A 20,964-nucleotide genomic window follows, 5' to 3' on the forward strand; every position below is an offset into this window, starting at 1 on the left:
TTTGCCAAACCAGTAAATAAAGTCCTAAAGTCGGGCGGGGCCGATTTTATGATACCCTACACCACTTTGCTAATTTAGTTGAGCTCCACTTAATTATTAAAAGTTTTTATGGGAGAATTCAATCATATACGCTATGATTATAATTATAATTTAAAATTCAAAGGACTAAATATGCCGAAGCATTTGTATCTTTTAAATTCGGACTTGTATTGCCCATTTGGTTCGAAATTAATTTGAAATCGGATAAAAATATATATGGAAACTATATCCACATCTGAACCGATCTCGATAAAATTTGGCAAAGATATTTCTGAGCTGTATTTGATATATTTCCCTGAATATCGTTGTTACGGAGTGCATATTACGGCTGTGGGTAACAAATACAATAAATCGGATGAACAATATATATGGGAGCTATAACTATATCAGAACCGATTTTCACCAAATTTGGCATACTACCTCCTAGACTAAATTCGGTCGTATGTGCCAAATTCCATCCCATTTGGACAAATATTAGACGTTTGGTGCACAATAAATGGTAAATCGGACGAAGTTATATATGGGAGCTATATCCAAATCTGAACCGATCTCGATAAAATTTAGCAAAGGTATTTCTGAGCTGCATTTGATATATTTCCCCAAATATTGTTGTTACAGAGTGAATATTACGGCTGCGGAGGACAAAAATAACAAATCGGATGAACAATATCTATGGGAGCTATAGCTATATCTGAACCGATTTCGATAAAATTTGGCATACTTATTTTCAGGCCTAGTTTGGTTGTATGTGCAAAATTCCATACTATTCGGGCTGATATTACACGTTTGGTGCACAATAAAAGGCAAATCGGACGAAGATATATATGGGAGCTATATCTAAATTTTTACGGATTATCTCCAATTTCAATAGGGTTCGTCCTTGGGCCAAACAAATGTTGTTTGCAAAATTTCATCTCAATCGGATAATAAATGCGACCTGCATTTTGTTCACAAGAATTCATGGACAGACGGACTGACATGCATAAATCAACTCAGAAAGTGATTCTATGCAGATCATCAAAGGAACTATGGGTCTATCTCGTTTCCTTTTGCCTGTTACAAACAAATGCACAAAGACATAATACCCTGACCACCTTGTGGTGTAGGGTATAATTATGACAGATTCCAATGAAATTTTGACAAACTCTTCATGTATGAGGAGTAAATTTGGTATGATCCTGCCATGGTAGAATTAAGAAGGTAAGAGATGGGAACCTGTTTTCTTTGCAGTGAAATTTGACAAGGAAATTTACAGAAAACTCAGAGATGGGAATGGGATCATGTTTTTCTCATGGTCAGCTGTAAGAGTAGACCTATCGATTTGTTTGTTTATGCTCATGAAGGAAAAATAAAACAAGTAAAAAAGTATCGGTCCTCAGCCTCAGCCAATGTTCGATCATTTTAAAATATTTTGACTTCTGTTATGAATTTTCAAACTCTTGACCCTCTATGGAATGGGTTTGGAAAGAAATAAATTCCATATTCATCTCAGGATTTTGGATGAAAGATATATATTAGGATATAGCAAGTTGTAAAGAATCGCTGAGTCGTTTCGAAATTTATGACAGATAAAAGTATTGAACATTTTGCCCCTTTGTGGGTGAGGTACCAGAAAGGGTTCGCAGATATAAAGGATCTTCGCAACAGATCTTGTGTTAGCAAAAATATTTGTATGTGTGAATTTAGAAGAGTGTTGGATGATTATTTCGCTCTCTTTGAGCAAAATCCTATGTGGGGCAGGTAGTAAAAGAAATGCTTCGATCTCTACCACCTTTATAACAGATCTGCTGTTGATGGAAATATTTAGATGTACCATGTCTGAAAATTTTGAGCGTTTGTGGGGAGGTACCAGAAGGAGTGGACCGATATATTCCGTCTTACTACCAGATCTTGGGTTCATACAAATAGTAGGATGTGTGAAATTTTAAGACAATCGGACTCTTACATCATATTTTTTAAGAGTTTTTATTATTCAAAATGTTGACCCTTTTTGGGAGAGGCACTTGATGGAGTGGGCCAATACTATTTATTTTGGCACGAGTCCTAGAACTGAAGCAAATATTAGGATTTGGAAAATTAAAGCAAAATTTAGCGATGTTTGTCCATCTGTCTGTCTGTGGAAATTACTCTAGCTTACGAACGAAATGAAGTATGTTGATAAAATGTTGCTCAGTTGTGTTTTAGGTCTGCAGGAATTTTGGTATTGAATACCCATATAACTATACCTTTGGATATTCGGTATTGTTATGTTTTGCGTAACATTTTTTACCGGAATTTTCAAAATTTGGCATTTAGATATGGTTACTAACCCCTTATGTTAGAATATTTCCTTTTCAGGTTTACACTTTCGTAAAGCTCCCAATATTCATTATTTTCTGATATTAGCCACTTTAATCAACAGAATTATCTCAAACTTGGTATTTACAGTTCATAATGGGCACCACCTTCTCCTTCAAAAAGCTCTCAATATTCATTACATTTTGGTAAACATAATACCGACGATATTTCGATGAGCTGAGTCGTTCCTTTTGACCATTTGTTCATTTTAAATTGTAATGCTCTAAATATAGCAAATATTTGACAAATTAACCTATATCAGTGTGTTGATTCATTTTTTTCCCATATCTTAGAGAATAGGTTAATACTATTTAAAAAAGGCTTAGATCTTAAGAAAAGGAAGGTGGTGGTGGTTTTACACATTAAAATCATCGAAATTAACAAAAACATATCAAATTTCTAACATACATTGGAACGGGCGTCTTAATTTTATTGTTATACCCTACAACACTATGTGTTGGGGGTATTATAAGTTTGATTGGGCCAAAAATTATGTAACACCACGAAATATTGATTTCCCACATAGGAAAGTATATATGGATCTTCCTATCTCTCCAAGCTGAGTCGATCTAGCTATGTGTGTCCGTCCGTCCGTCTGTCCATGTTAATTTGTAATCAAGCTACAGGTCGCAATTATGAACCGATCCTCACGAAATTGAAAATGGAGGTGGGGTTATGGTCAGAATAGAACCTTATTGTTTTTGGAGATGGATGCACAACATTTAGGGGTTGAAATGGACCAAAAACAGAAAAATTTCCTGATTTTGCAGTTGCTCTATAGGCCACAATTATGAAGCAATCGACGCGAAAATTTACATGGAGTTACAGTTTAGGAGTGGGCAGAAACCGGCCATCGGACAATAATTAGCGGGTAAAATAGACCCTAACTTTTATATAAGAAAATTGGAAATTTCCACTAAACCGCGAATATTTTCAACAACAGTCAAATCACAAATACATTAAAAGATCACTTCTGACCATTACAGTGATGCTAATAGCCAAGAAATCGGATATATAGCAAAATAGGTACAACATATATGCAAAAGAATTGATCTTATTTATTCTGCTTATAAATCAAGAACCGCTGGGCCGATTTTCACAATTCCCATCAATTCGGAATGGTCTCTTGCCAGAAAACGATAATATCTAAGAAAATCGCAGGAAAATATACCAATAAAAAGTGAATATCATTTGTCGATTTTTTTTTCAATTTTGTCATATTTTTATCGCATGCGATTTTTTCAATTTTACTACAATTTTGAATTGTAAATTTTCTAAATTTTTACACCCCCCAACACTACGTTTTGAGGGTATTATATGCATATCGCAATTATCGTCCGATCCTCACCAAATTTTGCATGGGGGTACGGTTAGGGTCAGAATCAAAGCATATTGTTCTTAAAATCTACATTTTGAGGTGCAAATGGACTAAAAAAATTTAATTTTTTCTAATTTTGTAGTCGCTCTATAGGCCACAATTGAAAACTAATCGACACGGAATTTCGCATCGGAAGAGAGTTAAAGACAGGGAAGAAGTCTAGAATTTTGGATGACTGCAAAATGGACCACAACTTTCGCGTGAAATTGTACGGAGTGTGTAAATATTGGTTAAATTCTCGGGTCAAAAAACAAAGGTAACCTCTGGGCGGGGCTCTTTGACATTATTTCAAAAACGAAATCTTCCAAAATGGATTTGGATATAAGGGGGCTTCGAACATATGGTAGTGTTGTAGGGTATCACATGGTCGGCCGCACGACTTTAGCCTTTGCTTACTTGTTTTTTTTATTTCGACATTAACAGACCGTAAATGAAATTGAATTGGGAATGTTTATTAACAAAAAAATATTTTTTTTAAAATTTATAAAGCATACCTTAAGGCGTACGTATAAATGTAAATACGTTACGTTGTGGGTATCGCATCAGCCCGTTTGACTTCAGGATATTTCGTCTAACATCTCTTCCCATCTCTCTTCGCTAATATCTCTCCCACAAACTTCAAAATATCGATAAACAACTCATATATAGTCTGAAATTTTGTATTTTAAGTTTCTAATGGATGTCTAACGACCTTACAAAAATTTGATATAGGTCCTCATTTTCACTCTGTATTTATAATGGTGTGGTGTATCGAAAGATAGGTCCGGCCGAACTTACTCTACTTACTCTATGCAGGTTAACATCTTTGTATAGTCCACATATAACGGTATCTCTCTTTATCCCATATTCCGTATGATATTAGAGGCATTATTCGCCACTTGTTTCATATTTCGTATTTGAAAATCTTAATGGGTACTACAACCTATGACAAAAAATTACAACCTATAACAAAAAAATTGCAGCCTATGACAAACAATTACACAAAATGACGTGTTTATTTTTCCAGTAGGCAAGTTAAGTTCGTAAATGGACCATGTAGGTCCACGTTTTCATATAGCCCCCATGTATAAGTACATCCGATATTTGGTATTTTGATGATATTAGCGACATTATTCAGCGGAATTGTTTCAAATTTGGTATTTGAGATTCGTAATGGATACTACAGCCTATGACAGAAAATTGTATGTGCAGGTCCACGTCTTCGTATAGCCCCCATATAACGGAACCTCCCAAAATTCGGTATGCTGGTCCAGGTCTTCGCACAGCTCCGATATAACGGTACCTCCCTATATACGATATTTTAATGATTTTAGCTACATTATTAACCTTTTTTTTAAGTTTTGAATTTAAATATGGTAATGGATTATGACAAATAAGGCCTATGTAGTAAACGTGTATAGACCCCAATATAACGGCTATATTCGGTATTTTTAAAATTTTAACAGAATTTTTTAAGTACTTTATTTTTTGAAAATTTCCAAATTCCTTCCAAATGGTGGATGGTATTCAAAGTTCGGCCCGGCCGAATTTACTGCTTTTTAACTTGTTTATTTCTACTGTAAGATTAGGAAAAGTACTAAGAGGTACAAAATTGTTTTTAAGGACCTTACTTAAAGGTTGCAAACATTATTAAAAGGTAGAGAACTGTACAACATTATTAGACAACGATCAATTAGAGCTAAACATTACAATTTTTAACTCGGGCTAAGACAAGACTATATTTTTTGAAACTAGTATTTAAAGTGCACGAAATATTCGTAGAGTTACAAAATATTCTTATTTGAGTTCGAGCGATCGATAGAAATAGAATTTTGGATAGGGCTCACTATTTATTTTCGAAACTTTACACTCGTTTTTTTTTTTTTGTGAAAAGTGCATTCTAAGGATACCACTAGCAAAAATCTTATTCAGGTTATTTTTTATGGCCTACCTTGTAAATATTGTACCATGATAACGACTTTAAACTAAACTAAATAAATCAATACAAAAGTTAGAAAATTTATTGAGCAGAGTTAACAAAAAAAAAATTAAAATTAAAAAAATACAAATAGCCGAGCATTAGAAGTATGCACGAAAAATAATGGCCATTTTAGTAACGATAACGTTTGTTTCTGCTGTTGAAACGGAATACCAAGTAAATCGAAAAGATAAACAACACGGCCTGAAATGACAAAAACCCATAAAAAACATTACTCTCAACTCTCGTCATTTGATGTATCGCCAAATACTTACGGTAACGGCAATAACACCCCATTCACTGGATGTTTGGTACTTGGCCAAACTAAATACTTTATTTTCACTGGCCGTAACACAGCCGACGTTGAAGAAGGCATGACCAGCAGTGGAGACATCATCGGGATAACAACTGGCTGGCAAAACAAAACGACCATTTCTTTGATAATCGGTAGGGCCATCGAGACCACAGCACTTGAGCTGAAAAGAGAATAAAACAGCCCGTTATTTGACATGGATTTTGAATAGGAATTGTAATAAGAATTTACCGATTTTTGTGTAGAGTCCATGGCACCAGGAGTCTTAAGTTCCTCATCCCATACTGCTTTTATGGTGCTGCGAATGATCTTCTTGATTTCATCCGTGGAAGCTGGCTTAATTTTATTGTAGATTTGTCCAACCAATGAGGAGAGAATGAAGAGGGAATACTGTAAGAAATGAATTTAAAATATTTTAAAATATTTTGAATTTGGATTTTTTATTTTTTTACCGTGGCTGTCATGCAGACGTGTTCGTGGCAAATACCACAGCAGCCCAAAATGGCAGCAATCAAATTAATGGCACCCATTGCAATAATAATGTACAGTTGTACAATATTGGCCGATTGCAATAAGGAGACTCCGAAAACGATTAGAACAATTCCAGAAATCTGAAAATAAAAATTGATAAAGAAAAGATGTTAAATATTTACAAGAAATATTTAGGTAAATGTTTTATTTAGAAAATAATTATAATTTCGAATCATAGATTAAATTTTGGGCATATTTTATGTTCTGGTATGTTTCAAGCTCACACTGTGATCTCTTGGTATTATGGGTTATTTTATGTAGATAAGAATGGGTTATTTATATTAATTTAGATAAGTATTGCTCAGAAAATTATAGGGATTAGTACAGCTACATGTACCTTAATTACACTGTGCGACACAATTCCATTTCTATACTCTCAGCCCATGGCTACATAGGGTATATATTGTTTGATACGGCCATATGTGTCAAACTTAGATCGAGGTATGAGATTTGGAATAAGAATCTGATTCTCTTCATATATCATGCATACCAATAGTCTTACTAACAAGAGATCTGGTGTGAAGATGGGATGTATCGGTCCAATCCTTCAGGTACATGTCAACACCGTGAATAGAAGAAGCGCTCATAAAATGCGAAATGAGGATCCGATTTTCTCCAAATTTCACACATCCTAATATTTTAGCTAACACGATAGGTGGTGTGAAGATTATAGATGTCCGCCAACCCCATCTGGTAACCACCACACAAAAGGGCACAATTTTCAATACTCTCATACTCAATCTCTTATAACTTGCAAAACAAGTCAGCGACTCTTTTCAAATTCGGTATATCCAAATATTTCTCTGAAGCAGAGATCTGATGGTAATATGGTATTTATCGGTTCATTCCTTCTGGTACCTCTCCTACAAAAGGTTAACATTTGATATTTGATGATATTCTATGGACGACGCATACAAGTGAAAAATTCTTCCGTCAAATCGATTCAGGGTAGGATATACCTCTTATATATTAGTTTCCTCTGTTTCCAAATTATAACTGCTCTAAAACCATAATACGCGTTCAAAAACGATCATGGTTCGTATTATCAACTAACCACAAATTCTCAATATAAATGTTTATTTGTTCGAGAAGCTTTACTATATATGCATAGTGAGGTGAGGGTGTCATAGTCTCAGCCACGCCCTACTTTTGTCCTGTTTTTACTGGCAAACTTAACAGAATTTACAAATCTTTTGCTAATACTATATCTATTATCATACAACTTTATAACTTTTGCCACTAAAAAAATCTTCTGTGGGGTCGAAAATCTTTTTGGAATTTATTGAATGATAATTGTAATAAAAATTTTAAATGAAAAAAAAAAAAAAATAAATAATTAAATGAAACGTGTGTTGTTGTAAACACATATTTAAAAATTCCTAATGATGATGATTTTACATCTGCTTGTATTTTGACTGATTATCTCAAGTCAAAGGCATCTTCGTACAACCACTTGTTTCCTTTCAAAATAAATTCAGGCCAGTTCATGGCCGTTTGTGCTGATTTGCTTTTGTTGTTGCTACACTTTGTTGTTGTATGAAATGTTTTTGAACTTTTGGTTGAATGAAAAAGAAATATAGGATTTGCTTGTTTGCCATAATGTGTGAAATGGAATTCTATAAACAATAAGAATCTACATCTTCGAATGGGCGCAAACGAATTTTCACATATTCTAAACAAATGATTTAATATTTATATCGTTTGAAATACTGATATATTGCATTTGTATCAGTGAAAGTGTTTGAAACATAAGCATCAATATTTTAATGAGTTATACGAAACTGGAATATTTTCAATTTGTTTATAAATAAATAATATGATTTTAACGTAGCTAAAGAATTTTGGGGCGGTAAGTGCTTTGCGATTACGCATTATCCACAAACCACATTTTATTGGCCTTCAAAAGAAGAATATTTCTAAGTTTATTACTTGACCATATTTGGATGATATTTAAGAAAAATAATTGCTGTCTGAAGAATGTGAAGGAAATAGGTAGGCTGTACTCAGAAACTCACACGTAAACTATTCTAATGATATTTGTATACCCTACACCGTACTATAATGGATATATTGAGTTTGTCGTTCCTTTTTTTTATCAACCAGCGCACAAAGAGTAATGATCGAACAAAATTTCAAAGTATTAGCCCCTACCGGTTGCGTAAGGACAGTGCATCTTTTTGTTCCAGTTTCGTACTTTTCGTGCCGTATATGTTTGAATTTCCAAAGAATCCTCCTAATAGCAGCCCTTTACACCTTTATGACAATTTTAAGAATTTCAGTTCAATTGGACCCTTTCTGGTACTCAAAAAGGGCGACTTTGTAAATTGAATTTTGCAAAACATGTCAGCACCTTTGGGCAAAACTATATCCCAAATTTCGGAATTATAGCTTTAACAGTATATAAGTTATCGCCTCTTCACATTAGAAGTAAAACCCATACAATATTTGGAAATTATAGATATACTTCTCGCTTTTAGTACATTTTTGATACACGTATTTTAAAATCGAGTTTTGAAAAAAAATTGTGCTTCGCTAGGCAAAGCTAAATATCAACTTTCAGAATTCAAGCTCAAAGACAGCACTCCATCGAATACCTGCAACAATGCTATCCTACACATAAGTTGTTGGAATTTCTTCTTTCTTCTCCAGGACCATATCAGTAATAACCCACGTGCTAAATATGAAGTTTCTATCATCAAAATTACACCACAAATCAGCTCAAAAACACATTTTTTAGTTACTATAAGTTCGATTTTCCATATACTTCTCTCTAACTGAACCAGTATCAAAATTTCAAAATTCCAGCTACACCCGTTCACCAAAACCAAATTTACTATCAATTAATACAGTTCTTATACTTTCCAAAACCACCACCTCATATCAACCCTAGTTCCCCAACTTAAATCTTATTTTAAATCCTCTATTTTTAATTAATACCAAATGGTATCACATATGATGATTTTAGTACTCAGTTAGTTAGTTAGATTTTGGTACCACTTTAGTACTTTTTCTTCCATTTTAGTACGAATTTCCAAAATTAAAGAGTGACCCTCGCACAAGATTCTAGCTTCAGCCGTTCTGCCTGGGCTTTGATGAAGCAGTCAGTCGGTCATTCTTTACTCTCTTGTATACATACAGGATGAGATGAAAAAGTGCAACCAACTTCAGACTGCTGTCACTTCCAAGCCCACCGTCCGACTGCTGTTAAAATTATTCCAGTGACAGCTCATTATATTGTTTACAAGCGTACAAAAGTATTTTGGTGAGAATTTTCCAGAAAAAAATTACTCGTGATGGAATTCAAGCGTGATAGTGTGATTTCTTTATATTTGGCTGGGAAACCACAAGTGGATATCGTTAAAGCACTCTAGCAATTAAATGGGAATAAATCTTTTGTGTCTCGTACCATCGCTCATTACCGTGATACTGGTAGCATCAGCAGAAATTCGAAAAGTAGAGAAGCGACTTGATCGAAACCCGCGTCGCAGCGGCCGAAAAATGGCTCGGGAGCTGACCATATCGTAACATTCCATTCGGCAAATATTGAAAAATGAGCTCGGGGTAAAGCCATGGAAATTCCAAAAAGTGCAAGAACTTACACCGCAACAGAAAAAAATAGGCTCAAAAGAGCTAAAGAGTTGCTTAACTTTGCCGAAAGCGGTAAACTGCCGAATTTGGTTTTCTCCGATGAGAAAACATTCGTTGTCCAGCAGCAAAGAGGTCAGCTGAAAATGTGCGCCTTCGGCCACCAGAACTCAAGCGCCGGTCATTGTGATGGTGTGGGCCGCCATAACATCCGATGGTCGCTCTCCGCTCGTATTAATCGACCGTGGCATCAGAATAAATGCCGAATATTATCGCGAAAATATTCTGGTGGACTCAGCACGCGCCACCCAAGAATGGTTACAAAATGAGGTTTCTCGCTTCATTTCCAGCTCACAATGGCCTCCGGAAACCAATCCGTTGGACTATTGTGTCTGGAGTATTTTGGAATGCAAGGTTGGTACTAAAATATACCAAAGTGTAGATCACCTCAAGCAAGCACTTCGACGGGAATGGGCCAAAAAACCGCAGGGCAAAATACCGCAGCGTGTGACGGTTTCATTTGCCGTTTGAAGGCTATAATTCGTGCCAAGGTGGCCAATTCGAACAAATCTAACATTATGCAAAAATTTGATACTATTTCCAACATTTTATGCTTTCATTCAATAAAATTAAAAAAAAAATAATAATTATGGCGTCTGACTTTGTTGCAGTTTTTTTTTTTATCTCACCCTATAGGTACTATAGTAAATGATTGATCAAATGATTGAATGGATTATGTTATACATTTCTTAATATTAACAGAGCTGTTTTAGTTTTAATTATTCTTCCACTTGACTTTAACTCGAGTTTGACTTCAAACCTGGTATTTTTTTTTTTTTTTTTGGTAATTAGATATCTAGAATCGACGGTTGTGGGATTTCATTGATTAGTCTAAGGCATTCGATTTACCTTCCTTTATTAAGAAAGTCTTAACAATTAATTAGAATATTAAAATCAAATAGAAAGATTTTCGTCGCTGATATGTATTTAAATAGCTAATTACGTGATTCTCCGCTTCAATGAAGACTAGAAAGAACAAGTTCTTCCCACAACATTGTGTTGATGTCTTTGTTAACACGCTTTCAAAAATTCAAATTCAAATGTCTCGAATTACTAATAAATAATAAAATAAATCAATAAAATATTTAATTCTTTTTTGTTTTTTTTTTTTTTTTTGGCATTGTTGCGCCATCATATAGCGATTGTATGACGTAATGCGAAGATATATGACGTGAAGATGCATATTTGCAAAATAAATAAGAAAATATTTTCACCTATAACAATGTGTAGAAAATGAAGATTTGCATATGAATCAATCTTGTACTTTTGGAGAAATTCACTTTCCGTTAGGAATATGCATGAAACTAGCTGACATCACATACATACTAATGGAATGAGTCAACTCAGTTTGCGAAATTAAGCATGAAGATCACGTTTACAAAACACAGCACTGTAAAATAGGTAATTTACTCAACGAAATGTGTTTTTATACCCTACATCACTTTGTGCATTTGTTTGTAACAGGCAGAAGGAAATGAGATAGACCCGTCTGTCTGTCCATATATTTTTTATAAACAAAGTTGCCTTATATTGTGCACCAAACTTGTAATATCAGCCCAAATAGTATGGAGATTTGCACTTACAGGGTGAGATAAAAAACTGCATCAAAGTCAAAGGCCATAATTTTACATTTTTTTTTTAATTTTGATGAACGAAAGCAAAAAATGTCGGAAATACAGAGTTGCCCATATTCGACGGACCTTTGGGCCCTTTGGGCCCATTCCAATCGACGATGCTTGTCCGCAGGCAACATTCTTTGGGTCAATTGAATTTTGTACGGGAAGGCGCACTTCTCACATTTTTTAATATTTTAAAAGCATGTTGAGTTTTAACAATTGACTTCTTCTGTTAAATGTAAATTTCAGAGCGCTCGCGTGGCGTGTATTGGTTCATGGTAAAAATCTGCTTGGACTGACGCTTCAAACGCGGTATGTCATTAAGCGATGTGACATCTCTGTCAAAAGTTATGGCGTTGCCAGATGGATCCGTCGAATATGGGCAACCCTGTAGCATCAAATTTTTGAATAAGTTTGTATTTGTTCGAATTGGTCACCATTGACACGAATTATGGCCTTCAAACGGCTAATGAAACCGTCACACGCTGCCCGAATATTGCTTTGTGGTATTTTGGCCCATTCCCGGCGAAGCGCTTGCTTGAAGTGATTGACACTTTGATATTTTTTAGTTCCAACCTCGCTTTTCAAAATAATCCAGATACCATAATCCAACGGATTGGTATACGGAGATTTTGGTGGCAATTATGAGCTGGAGATAAAGCGAGGAACCTCATTTTGTAGCCATTCTTGAGTAGCGCGTGCTGAGTGCGATGGTGCTTAGTCCTATTGGAATGACCAACGTCTGCGGCCAAAATGTTTGCGTCCTCAAGGCTTTAATACATCCTCCAGAATATTTCCGAATAGTATTCGTCATTTATTCTGATGCCACGGTCGATTAATAGGAGCGGAGAGCGACCATCACCTGGGCCGGCGCTTGAGTTCTGGTGTTGAGTGGCCAACCGAAGGTGCACATTTTCAGCTGACCTCTTTGGCAACTAAACGCGATCATTTTGTTTGTTAACAAACTGCAGGACAACGAATGTTTTCTCATCGGAAAAAAAACAAACTCGGCAGTTAACCACTTTCGGCCAAGCGAAGCAACTTTTAAGCTCTTTTGAGTCTATTTTCTTTCTGTTGCGGTGTAAGTTCTTGCACTTTTTGGAATTGCTATGGCTTTACACCGAGCTTATTTTTCAATATTTGCCGAATGGAATATTGCGATATGTTCAGCTCACGAGCCATTTTTTTCGGCCTCTGCGACGCGGTTTTCGATCAAGTCGCTTCTTTACTTTTCGAACCATTTCTGCTGATGTTGCTGTTTTCTTCCGTCCACATCCTTGACGTCGGGCTACGCTACCAGTATCACGGTAACGAGTGATGGTACGAGGCACAAAAGATTTATTCACATTTAAATGCTGGAGTGTTCTAACGATAGCCACTTGTGGTTTTCCAACCAAATATAAAGAAATCATAATATTACGAATTACTTTTTTTCTGGAAAATTCTCACCAACATACTTTTTACGCTTATGAACAATATAATGAGCTGTGACTGGAATAATTTTAACAGCTGTCGGACGAATGGCTTAGAAATGACAGCAGTCTGAAGTTGGTTCAGTTTTTTTTCATTTCACCCTGTATAGTTGGAATTTCCAAAAAAAAAAACATTCAGTAAACTTACAAAAACCCATCCCTATCTCACCCCTACACATATGCAAAATTTCAAGATTGCTGCTTCAGTCGTTGCGACTGAGCGTTGAAGAAACCGGCAGTCAGTCCCTCAGACATAACTCTATTCTTATCAGATTAATATTAAACTGTGGGTCACAATTATTATTCATCATCTATCTATTTAGGGATTTAAACGAACCAAAATATAAATATTGCCTGATTTTGTAATCGTCCTAAATATATATGTGAATCTATGATTACTCTAGGGAAGAAGAGTATAATTCGGCTGACGTCGAAATAAACTTTAGTAGTTTAAATGTACCATCAATTTTGTGTGAAGACATTCTTCATTCAGATTTTATGGAGTGTATTTGTTTAAATGAGAGATATGATCCGTCGAGCTAGCAATCACAAAAAATAAATTTGCTATCCTCTCATGATTATTTAGCAAATTTTGATGATAATGTGAACAGGTGTTAAATATATAAAAAAATATGTATTATAATATGCATGTAATACGATATAGTTGCAGAGACACTTAGCATGTCTGGGGACTCCCCAACTAATAAAAAAAAAAACTATTTTTAATGAAATATTCAAAACAATATCACATGAGATTGATTTGTATTTACATATGATATACATACAAAAATAATAATTATATATTGTACATCAAAATCACCGAATATTATTTAAATAACAAACGTGACAAGCATTGTAATGCTTATAATTTCAACTCATTATTAAGTTATATAATACAAAAAATCACACACACGAATTGAAATTCAAAACATGTGGATTGAATGTAATCGACTAGAACAAATACGCGTACGTTTCAAGTTTGTTCCATTGAAACTAAAGGTAATCGCAAATGATGGCAATACATCAGGGTACGACGTCACGCCTTTATCGTTTATATCAAAAATTTATTAAATTTCGTTTACTTATTCATTGCAGCCTGCATTGAGTCGGAAGAATATGTAATAAATTTGGTCTATAGGGTTGGTCTGTCAAACTTTGGATGGAATTTGTATTATATAATAGGTATAGAATAGGAAGAAATGAATTGAATGAATGAAGGTGACTAAAATTGCACCCTCACCTAATATATGCAACTGAAAGTGGTACAAAATGCTTGGGCGCCACATAAAACAAACTAGCAGCTACGCACTAGTTTGTGCACTGATTTCACATGAAGCAGTGGACTAATATATAGGGCGTCCGATTCGTTTAATTTGAGATATACCTCAAACAGTAGACATATGAGGACGATATTCAACAATTATGCCCTTCGTGGGTGAATATGAGATTTGCAATGTTTCCACCTCAGTGGGGGGGACATCAGAATGAGTGAACCGATTTCATCCATTTCTCATCTACCCGAGGGCTGTTTTAAATATAAGGATGTGCATGTAAAAGAAATCGGATTCCATCTTTCCATTTTATAAGGTGAATTATTTTTTACCAAATTTTAATGAGAGAGGACTGAGTCCATTACGCCCATAATCGATCTCAATGTTTGTTTGTTAATAATATTACGATGCACCTTATTTGAACCAAATCGGATACTTCCGTCGAGAATTAGTGTGATCGGACATGTGAGACGGACATGACTAGATCGACTACAAACGTCCAGAAATGGATTTCGCCCAAATAGCTGAAGTACATTTTGGCCGTATTAAATGATATAAACCCTATGTTGGCATAAGGGTAACGGTATAAAGGAAGGTACCTATAACCGGAATTTATGAATTTATGGACAAAATATGAATAATCCAGAGCCAGAAACTCTAGTATTTTTCAAGTGGAATTCTTTGTTTTCATGCGGCTGATTGCGGCTACATCACATAGTGGTAAGCGTATTACATTTTTATGTGTCTGTTCGTAACATGGAGAAGGAAGCAATATAAACGCATAGTTACTTTTGAGGATCTGAACCCGAACAAAATGCAGGTCTCATTTATTATCCGATTGAGATGAAATTTTCCAAACAATATTTGTTTGGAAAAACCCCATTGAAATTTGTGGATGTAGCTCCCATATATACCTTCAACCGATTTCAAGTTTTTTGTGAACCAAATGGTTAATAACAGCTCAAATGGTCCGAATTTTGGCACTTCCGACGAAATTCAGTCTAGAAGCAAGTACAAGTACTAGCAACAAGTACTTCAAATTTAATATAGCTATAGCTCCCATACATATGTTTCATGTATAAAATAATCTCAAGATCAGTTCATATTTTGATTTAGCTCCAACATATATCTTCAACACATATCAGGTTTATTTTGCATCCAATGGCTAAAATCAGCTCAAATGGACTGAATTTTGGCACTTCCTACAATATTCAGCCTAGAAGCAAGTACTTGAAATTTTGGTAAAAATCGGTTCGGATATAGCTATAGCTCCACATATATGGTTGTCAAATGCGTAATATGCACTTCACAGCAAGAATATTTAATACCGGACATCAGATATAGCTCGAAAATATCCTCGCCAAATTTTATAGAGATCGGTTCAGATTCTCATATAGATTTGATATACATCTTCATCCGATTACCATATATGTAATATCAACCCAAATTGAATAGAATTTTTCATATTCAACCGATCTAATAACATAACATCTAATAAACATGATCTAATAAACATTTTTAATATAATTCTTATCGAAGTTATATAATTCACATTAATTCCCAAAATGAACTTTTTTTGTTACGTGAGCTCTATTAAATACGCATAGTGGTGTAGAATATCATATAGTCGGCCCGCCCGTCTTCTGACTTTGCCTTACCGGTTTATTTCCGATCGGGAACGATCAAATGGAAAATTCTATCATCCACTGTAGTCTCTGCCAAGACAACATTGAAATTAATGGGCACCTGTTATGCCAATGTACCACCATTCCCCCAGCTATAATACTCATTTCAAATTGGACTACTAAAAGCTTAAAAGCATGTCTTCGATATTATTTGACTTTATTAAAATATAATTATTTTTTTGTCTGAATTACAATGAGTAGTTTCGCAAGGCTTTTTTAGTCAAACATAAATCTATCTATCACCAGTTCCAACTCCTCCCACTTTTTTAATCACCAAAATAATTTTCTAATTTTTTCCTCTCTTTTAGAAATGTTATCGAGAGCAGAAGCCACAAAAATAACCTTTTTTCTAAATATTTTTTTGAAAATTTTCAATATTGAACATTTTAAGTGCTGGAAAGCAGTATGACTTATCCAAATTATTTCAAGAATTCTTCTAGAATTTTAATATGGAACATTGAGTGCTAAGCGTCTTTAAAGCGCATAAATAATTTTAATATGTTTCCACGTTGATTTGGCTGCCACATTCCAATAACGCTTGTTAGGATCTATATTTAGATCTTATTCCAATTCAGCCATGCCCACTATTTTGTTTACATTCTGAATATTTTCTGTAAACTAATAATTTAGATACTTATTTATGTGATCATTTGGATATGGCCATATGAATAAAACAAACATATGTATGTTTATGCAAATTTGTTAAATATCCATAGCCGAAGACAATATCCAAATTGTTTTGTTCCCTGATCTCTGATGATTAACACTTAAGACATAAGCAACACTCTCAGGCTTACCTATAGACACAATATTTATTTGTATTTCTATTTAAACGAAAATATTCTCAATATGGCCTGAAGATGATATCATCATCATGATCATCATGGCATCACCATTGGTAGTGGTTAACGTCGGGGATATTTTAACAACAATGACACTCTTCTTTATCCAAATAATGAAATTATAATTACAGAGAAATATTAGTAATTGGTAATACTTACGCCATAGAGAACATTGAAGATATTCAAAATGCATTTCATGCAGTCCGAGGTACAACCCATTTTGACTAGATTCGAAAAATAAAGACAAAAGTGAAATTTAATTTAAAATTGTTGACACTTTGATTGATACAACACTGGACTTCTATTAGTTATTTGGGATTTTTTTGAGACACAAATCTTATTGACTTTTTGACGTGATTTGTTTTTTTTTTGTTCTCTTGTTTTCTCATAGACAAATGCCGAGAAAAAACAACAACTTGTTTTTATAGCATTTGTTTTTAAAATATCCAAAATATGTACATGTATGTATTATGTCTGTATGTAGGTTTATGTGTATATACCAATTTGTTTTTATATGTTTTCGCGCGAATATGTATTTTTTCTCAATTTTATGCTGTCACCGTTGAAAATCAAACGCGTTGTTTTCAAATATTCGATTCGGTCCAAACAAACGAATTTAAAAATGCCAAAAAGTTGCGGTATAGTGGGAGCAGACACGTCCACCTTCGACGATCGCTTTGTATATTCTGAAGTTGTCCGAATATCGTTTGTTTTTTTGTTTTGGACTTCCCCTTACCTTCTGCGGCAGCGAACAGTTCACGATCAGCAATAATGAATGATAGCTGTTAAGTTAACAGCAGAGAATGCTTGTTAACAGAATTTCAAAGCGAAATCGAGAAATATAAATAAAATTATGATTCTGGCTTAAAAAAAGCTCGTTTCGTAAAAGCTTGAAGTGAGAGACGTGGAATATTGTTTAACACTAGATTTGCCTTTAACTCAATCAAACATTCAAAATAAAAAAATTCTTGGGAGAAATATGTTCAGAAGTTTATTAACAAGATCTGTCGTCTTCTAAAACGGGCAGGGAATTAGCAACAGTAAACGTAGACAATCCAGTGCCGCTAAATGCGTCACGTCTAGTGTTAAAGACATGGGCAAAAAACGCCCACATATCCCTATTGAAGAATGAGGACGTAGGGAAAACCACCAAAATTCTATGGAGCGATCCCAATGATATAAAAACGAAGAACCTTTTATTACAAGGTAAGAAGGAAATCATTGAGGTAACAGGCATCCTTACGGGCACCTGGGCCTACAAGCTCATCTGTACAAGATAGGCTGTGCATAACAGCATATACAGGGCATGCGGGGTAGATGACGAAATATCAGATCCCAATTCTTAGGGAACGACTCCATACCAGACCTTAATCAGGTCATGGTAAATGATATAAAACAGATAAGAAATTTCAAAAAGGCAAGCGAATTTCAAAAATATAACAGACTGTGAACTCTCCGTCTTCTTCGAAAAAACCCTTAGACTAGAGTACAACAGGCCTATACTGGCTTAAGTGTATGCCCAACAGGGCATGCGGCGAATTGTTTCGCACCTCTTTTCAACCTTACCTAACAACATCTGTAATGTGTCCCAATATCTGAAAATATTTATCTTCCCAGAAATATTGCCTTCTACTGACTATTAGTTAATATGTTAAATTATAAACAAATCTGTTCCAACTATGTAATAATTATCATCATTCTATATATTTAGCAGAGGTGAATATTTAGTATGATCTTTACGGCTTTAGAGAGGCTTAAAATCGGAACTAATATTGTTAAATGTAGCTTAAAATCGGGATACATCTGCCAACTCTTTTCATCATCTTCACACACAGAAGTAGGTGTATCTGGTTACTTTTCCTGCAGGAATTGTCCAGCAATTTCTTTCTTTTCCAAGAAAATTATGAATAGTAATCAGTCGGAATTCCTGCAAATACTTGCGAGCAATAATCTGGTTTGTCAAAACAAAACAATTGGTGCGTCATAAACAGATATTAATCATGCAAAAATTAAAAATAAGCCGAAACAATTAAGCAAAACTATAGCCGTGAGGGGCCGACCATGTGATACCCTACAACACTGCAATATCTTGGAAGCCCCTTTTTTGTCCAAATCCATTTTGGAAGATTACGTTTTTATACCCTCCACCATACTATGGAGGGTATTTTCATTTTGTCATTTCGTTTGTAACTCATCGAAATAATGATCTTAGACCCAACAAAGTATATATATTCTTGATCAGCTTAAAATTCTAAGACGATTTAGCCATGTCCGTCTGTCAGTCTGTGTGTCTGTCTGTCTGTTGCAATCACGCTGTCCTTCGACGAATTGAGATAGAAGGTTAAAATTTTGCACACATGTTTATTTTGCCAGTAGGCAGATTAAGTTCGTAAATGGGCCATGTAGGTCCACGTTTTCTTATAGCCTCATATATAGCATTTGAGTTTCGAAATGGATACTACAGCCTGAGACAGAAAATTGTCTGTGCAAGTATAGCCCATATATAACGGTACCTCCCTATATTCGGTATTTTGATAATTTTGACTACATTATTCACCGTTTATTTCAAGTTTCGAAATTGAATATGGCTTGTGACAAACAATGCCTATGTATGTGCATGTCGTACAGGTCCTAATATAACGGCTATATTTGGTATTTTTATACAAAGAATTGTTGGCGAATGTTATCTTTAAGGAAACCAGTACACCGATGTAATCGGATAACCTTTTAGATATTTTCTGAGCAGTTTGCTTCAAAAATCTTATTTTTATACCCTCCACCATACTATGGAGGGTATATTAACTTTGTCATTCCGTTTGTAACTCCTCGAAATACTCATGTCAGACCCAACAAAGTATATATATTCTTGATCAGCGTAAAATTCTAAGTCGATTTAGCGATGTCCGTCTGTCTGTCTGTCTGTCTGTCTGTCTGTCCGTCTGTCTGTCTGTCTGTTGTAATCACGCTATCTTTCGAATAAATTGAGATAGATGGCTAAAATTTTGCACACATGTTTATTTTTCCAGTAGGCAGGTTAAGTTCGTAAATGGGCCATGTAGGTCCACGTTTTCATATAGCTCCCATATAACGGTACCTCCGGATTTTCGATATTTTGATGATTTTAGCGACGTTATTCACCGGAATTGTTTCAAATTTGGTATTTTAAGTTCCAAATGGATACTACACCCTAAGACAGAAAATTGTCTTTGCAGGTCCACGTCTTCGTATAGCCCCAATATAACGGTACCTCCCTATATTCGGTATTTTGATGATTTTAGCGACGTTATTCACCGGAATTGTTTCAAATCTGGTATTTGAAGTTCCAAATGGATACTACACCCTAAGACAGAAAATTGTCTTTGCAGGTCCACGTCTTCGTATAGCCCCAATATAACGGTACCTCCCTATATTCGGTATTTTGATGATTTTAGCGACATTATTCACTGGAATTGTTTCAAATTTGGTATTTTATTGTTTAAAATTTGATATTTGAAGTTCGTTATGGGAACTACAGTCTGTGACAGAAAATTGTCGGTGCGGGTCCAGTTTCGAATTTGAATATGGTAATGGCTTATGACAAACAATGCATATGTATGTCCACGTCGTATAGACCCCAACATAACGGCTATATTCGGTATTTTTAAAATTTTAACAGAATTTTTTAAGGATTTTATTTTTTGAAAATTTCCAAATTCGTTGTAAATGGTGGAGGGTATTAAAAGTTCGGCCCGGCCGAACTTACTGCTTTTTAACTTGTTTCAGTTGGGTTGGGTAAATTAGTGTATAAGGTATTTCTGGCTACATCGGTGAACCAATATTATACAATTTTTGCTGGAAAAGGTATCACAAAAAACTGTAATACCATGGTACAATGAAGA

General features: G+C 34.9%; 1 protein-coding gene across 2 annotated transcripts; it reads right to left on the reverse strand.

The window, feature by feature from the left end:
- Positions 1-5,728: 5,728 nt before the first annotated feature.
- On the reverse strand, positions 5,729-17,798 carry LOC131804036 (23 kDa integral membrane protein-like). 2 transcript variants are annotated; one of them, XM_059126277.1, is made up of 6 exons: positions 17,546-17,798; positions 17,246-17,310; positions 6,477-6,635; positions 6,256-6,414; positions 5,987-6,187; positions 5,729-5,915 (listed from the first exon to the last, which is right to left on the reverse strand). In XM_059126277.1, exons 2-6 carry the CDS (start codon positions 17,303-17,305, stop codon positions 5,844-5,846), a joined length of 651 nt encoding a protein of 216 aa, XP_058982260.1. In that variant the 5' UTR covers positions 17,306-17,310; positions 17,546-17,798; the 3' UTR covers positions 5,729-5,843. The 2 variants fall into 2 exon arrangements, with proteins under 2 accessions (XP_058982260.1, XP_058982258.1); XM_059126275.1 differs by having other exon boundaries at positions 17,587-17,793.
- Between the last annotated feature and the right edge of the window lie 3,166 nt (positions 17,799-20,964).

This window comes from Musca domestica, unplaced genomic scaffold (assembly GCF_030504385.1).
Source record: "Musca domestica strain aabys unplaced genomic scaffold, Musca_domestica.polishedcontigs.V.1.1 10, whole genome shotgun sequence".
In the NCBI taxonomy this organism is placed as follows: Eukaryota; Metazoa; Arthropoda; class Insecta; order Diptera; family Muscidae; genus Musca; species Musca domestica.

Excerpts from the sequence above, each read along its gene's own strand:
- LOC131804036 (XM_059126277.1), bottom strand. The coding sequence starts at position 17,305 with ATGGGTTGTACCTCGGACTGCATGAAATGCATTTTGAATATCTTCAAT. Across the intron at positions 6,636-17,245 it reads TCTTCAATGTTCTCTATGGC|ATTTCTGGAATTGTTCTAAT; the intron begins GTAAGTATTACC and ends TTTTATTTTCAG. Across the intron at positions 6,188-6,255 it reads TGGACTCTACACAAAAATCG|CTCAAGTGCTGTGGTCTCGA; the intron begins GTAAATTCTTAT and ends TTCTCTTTTCAG.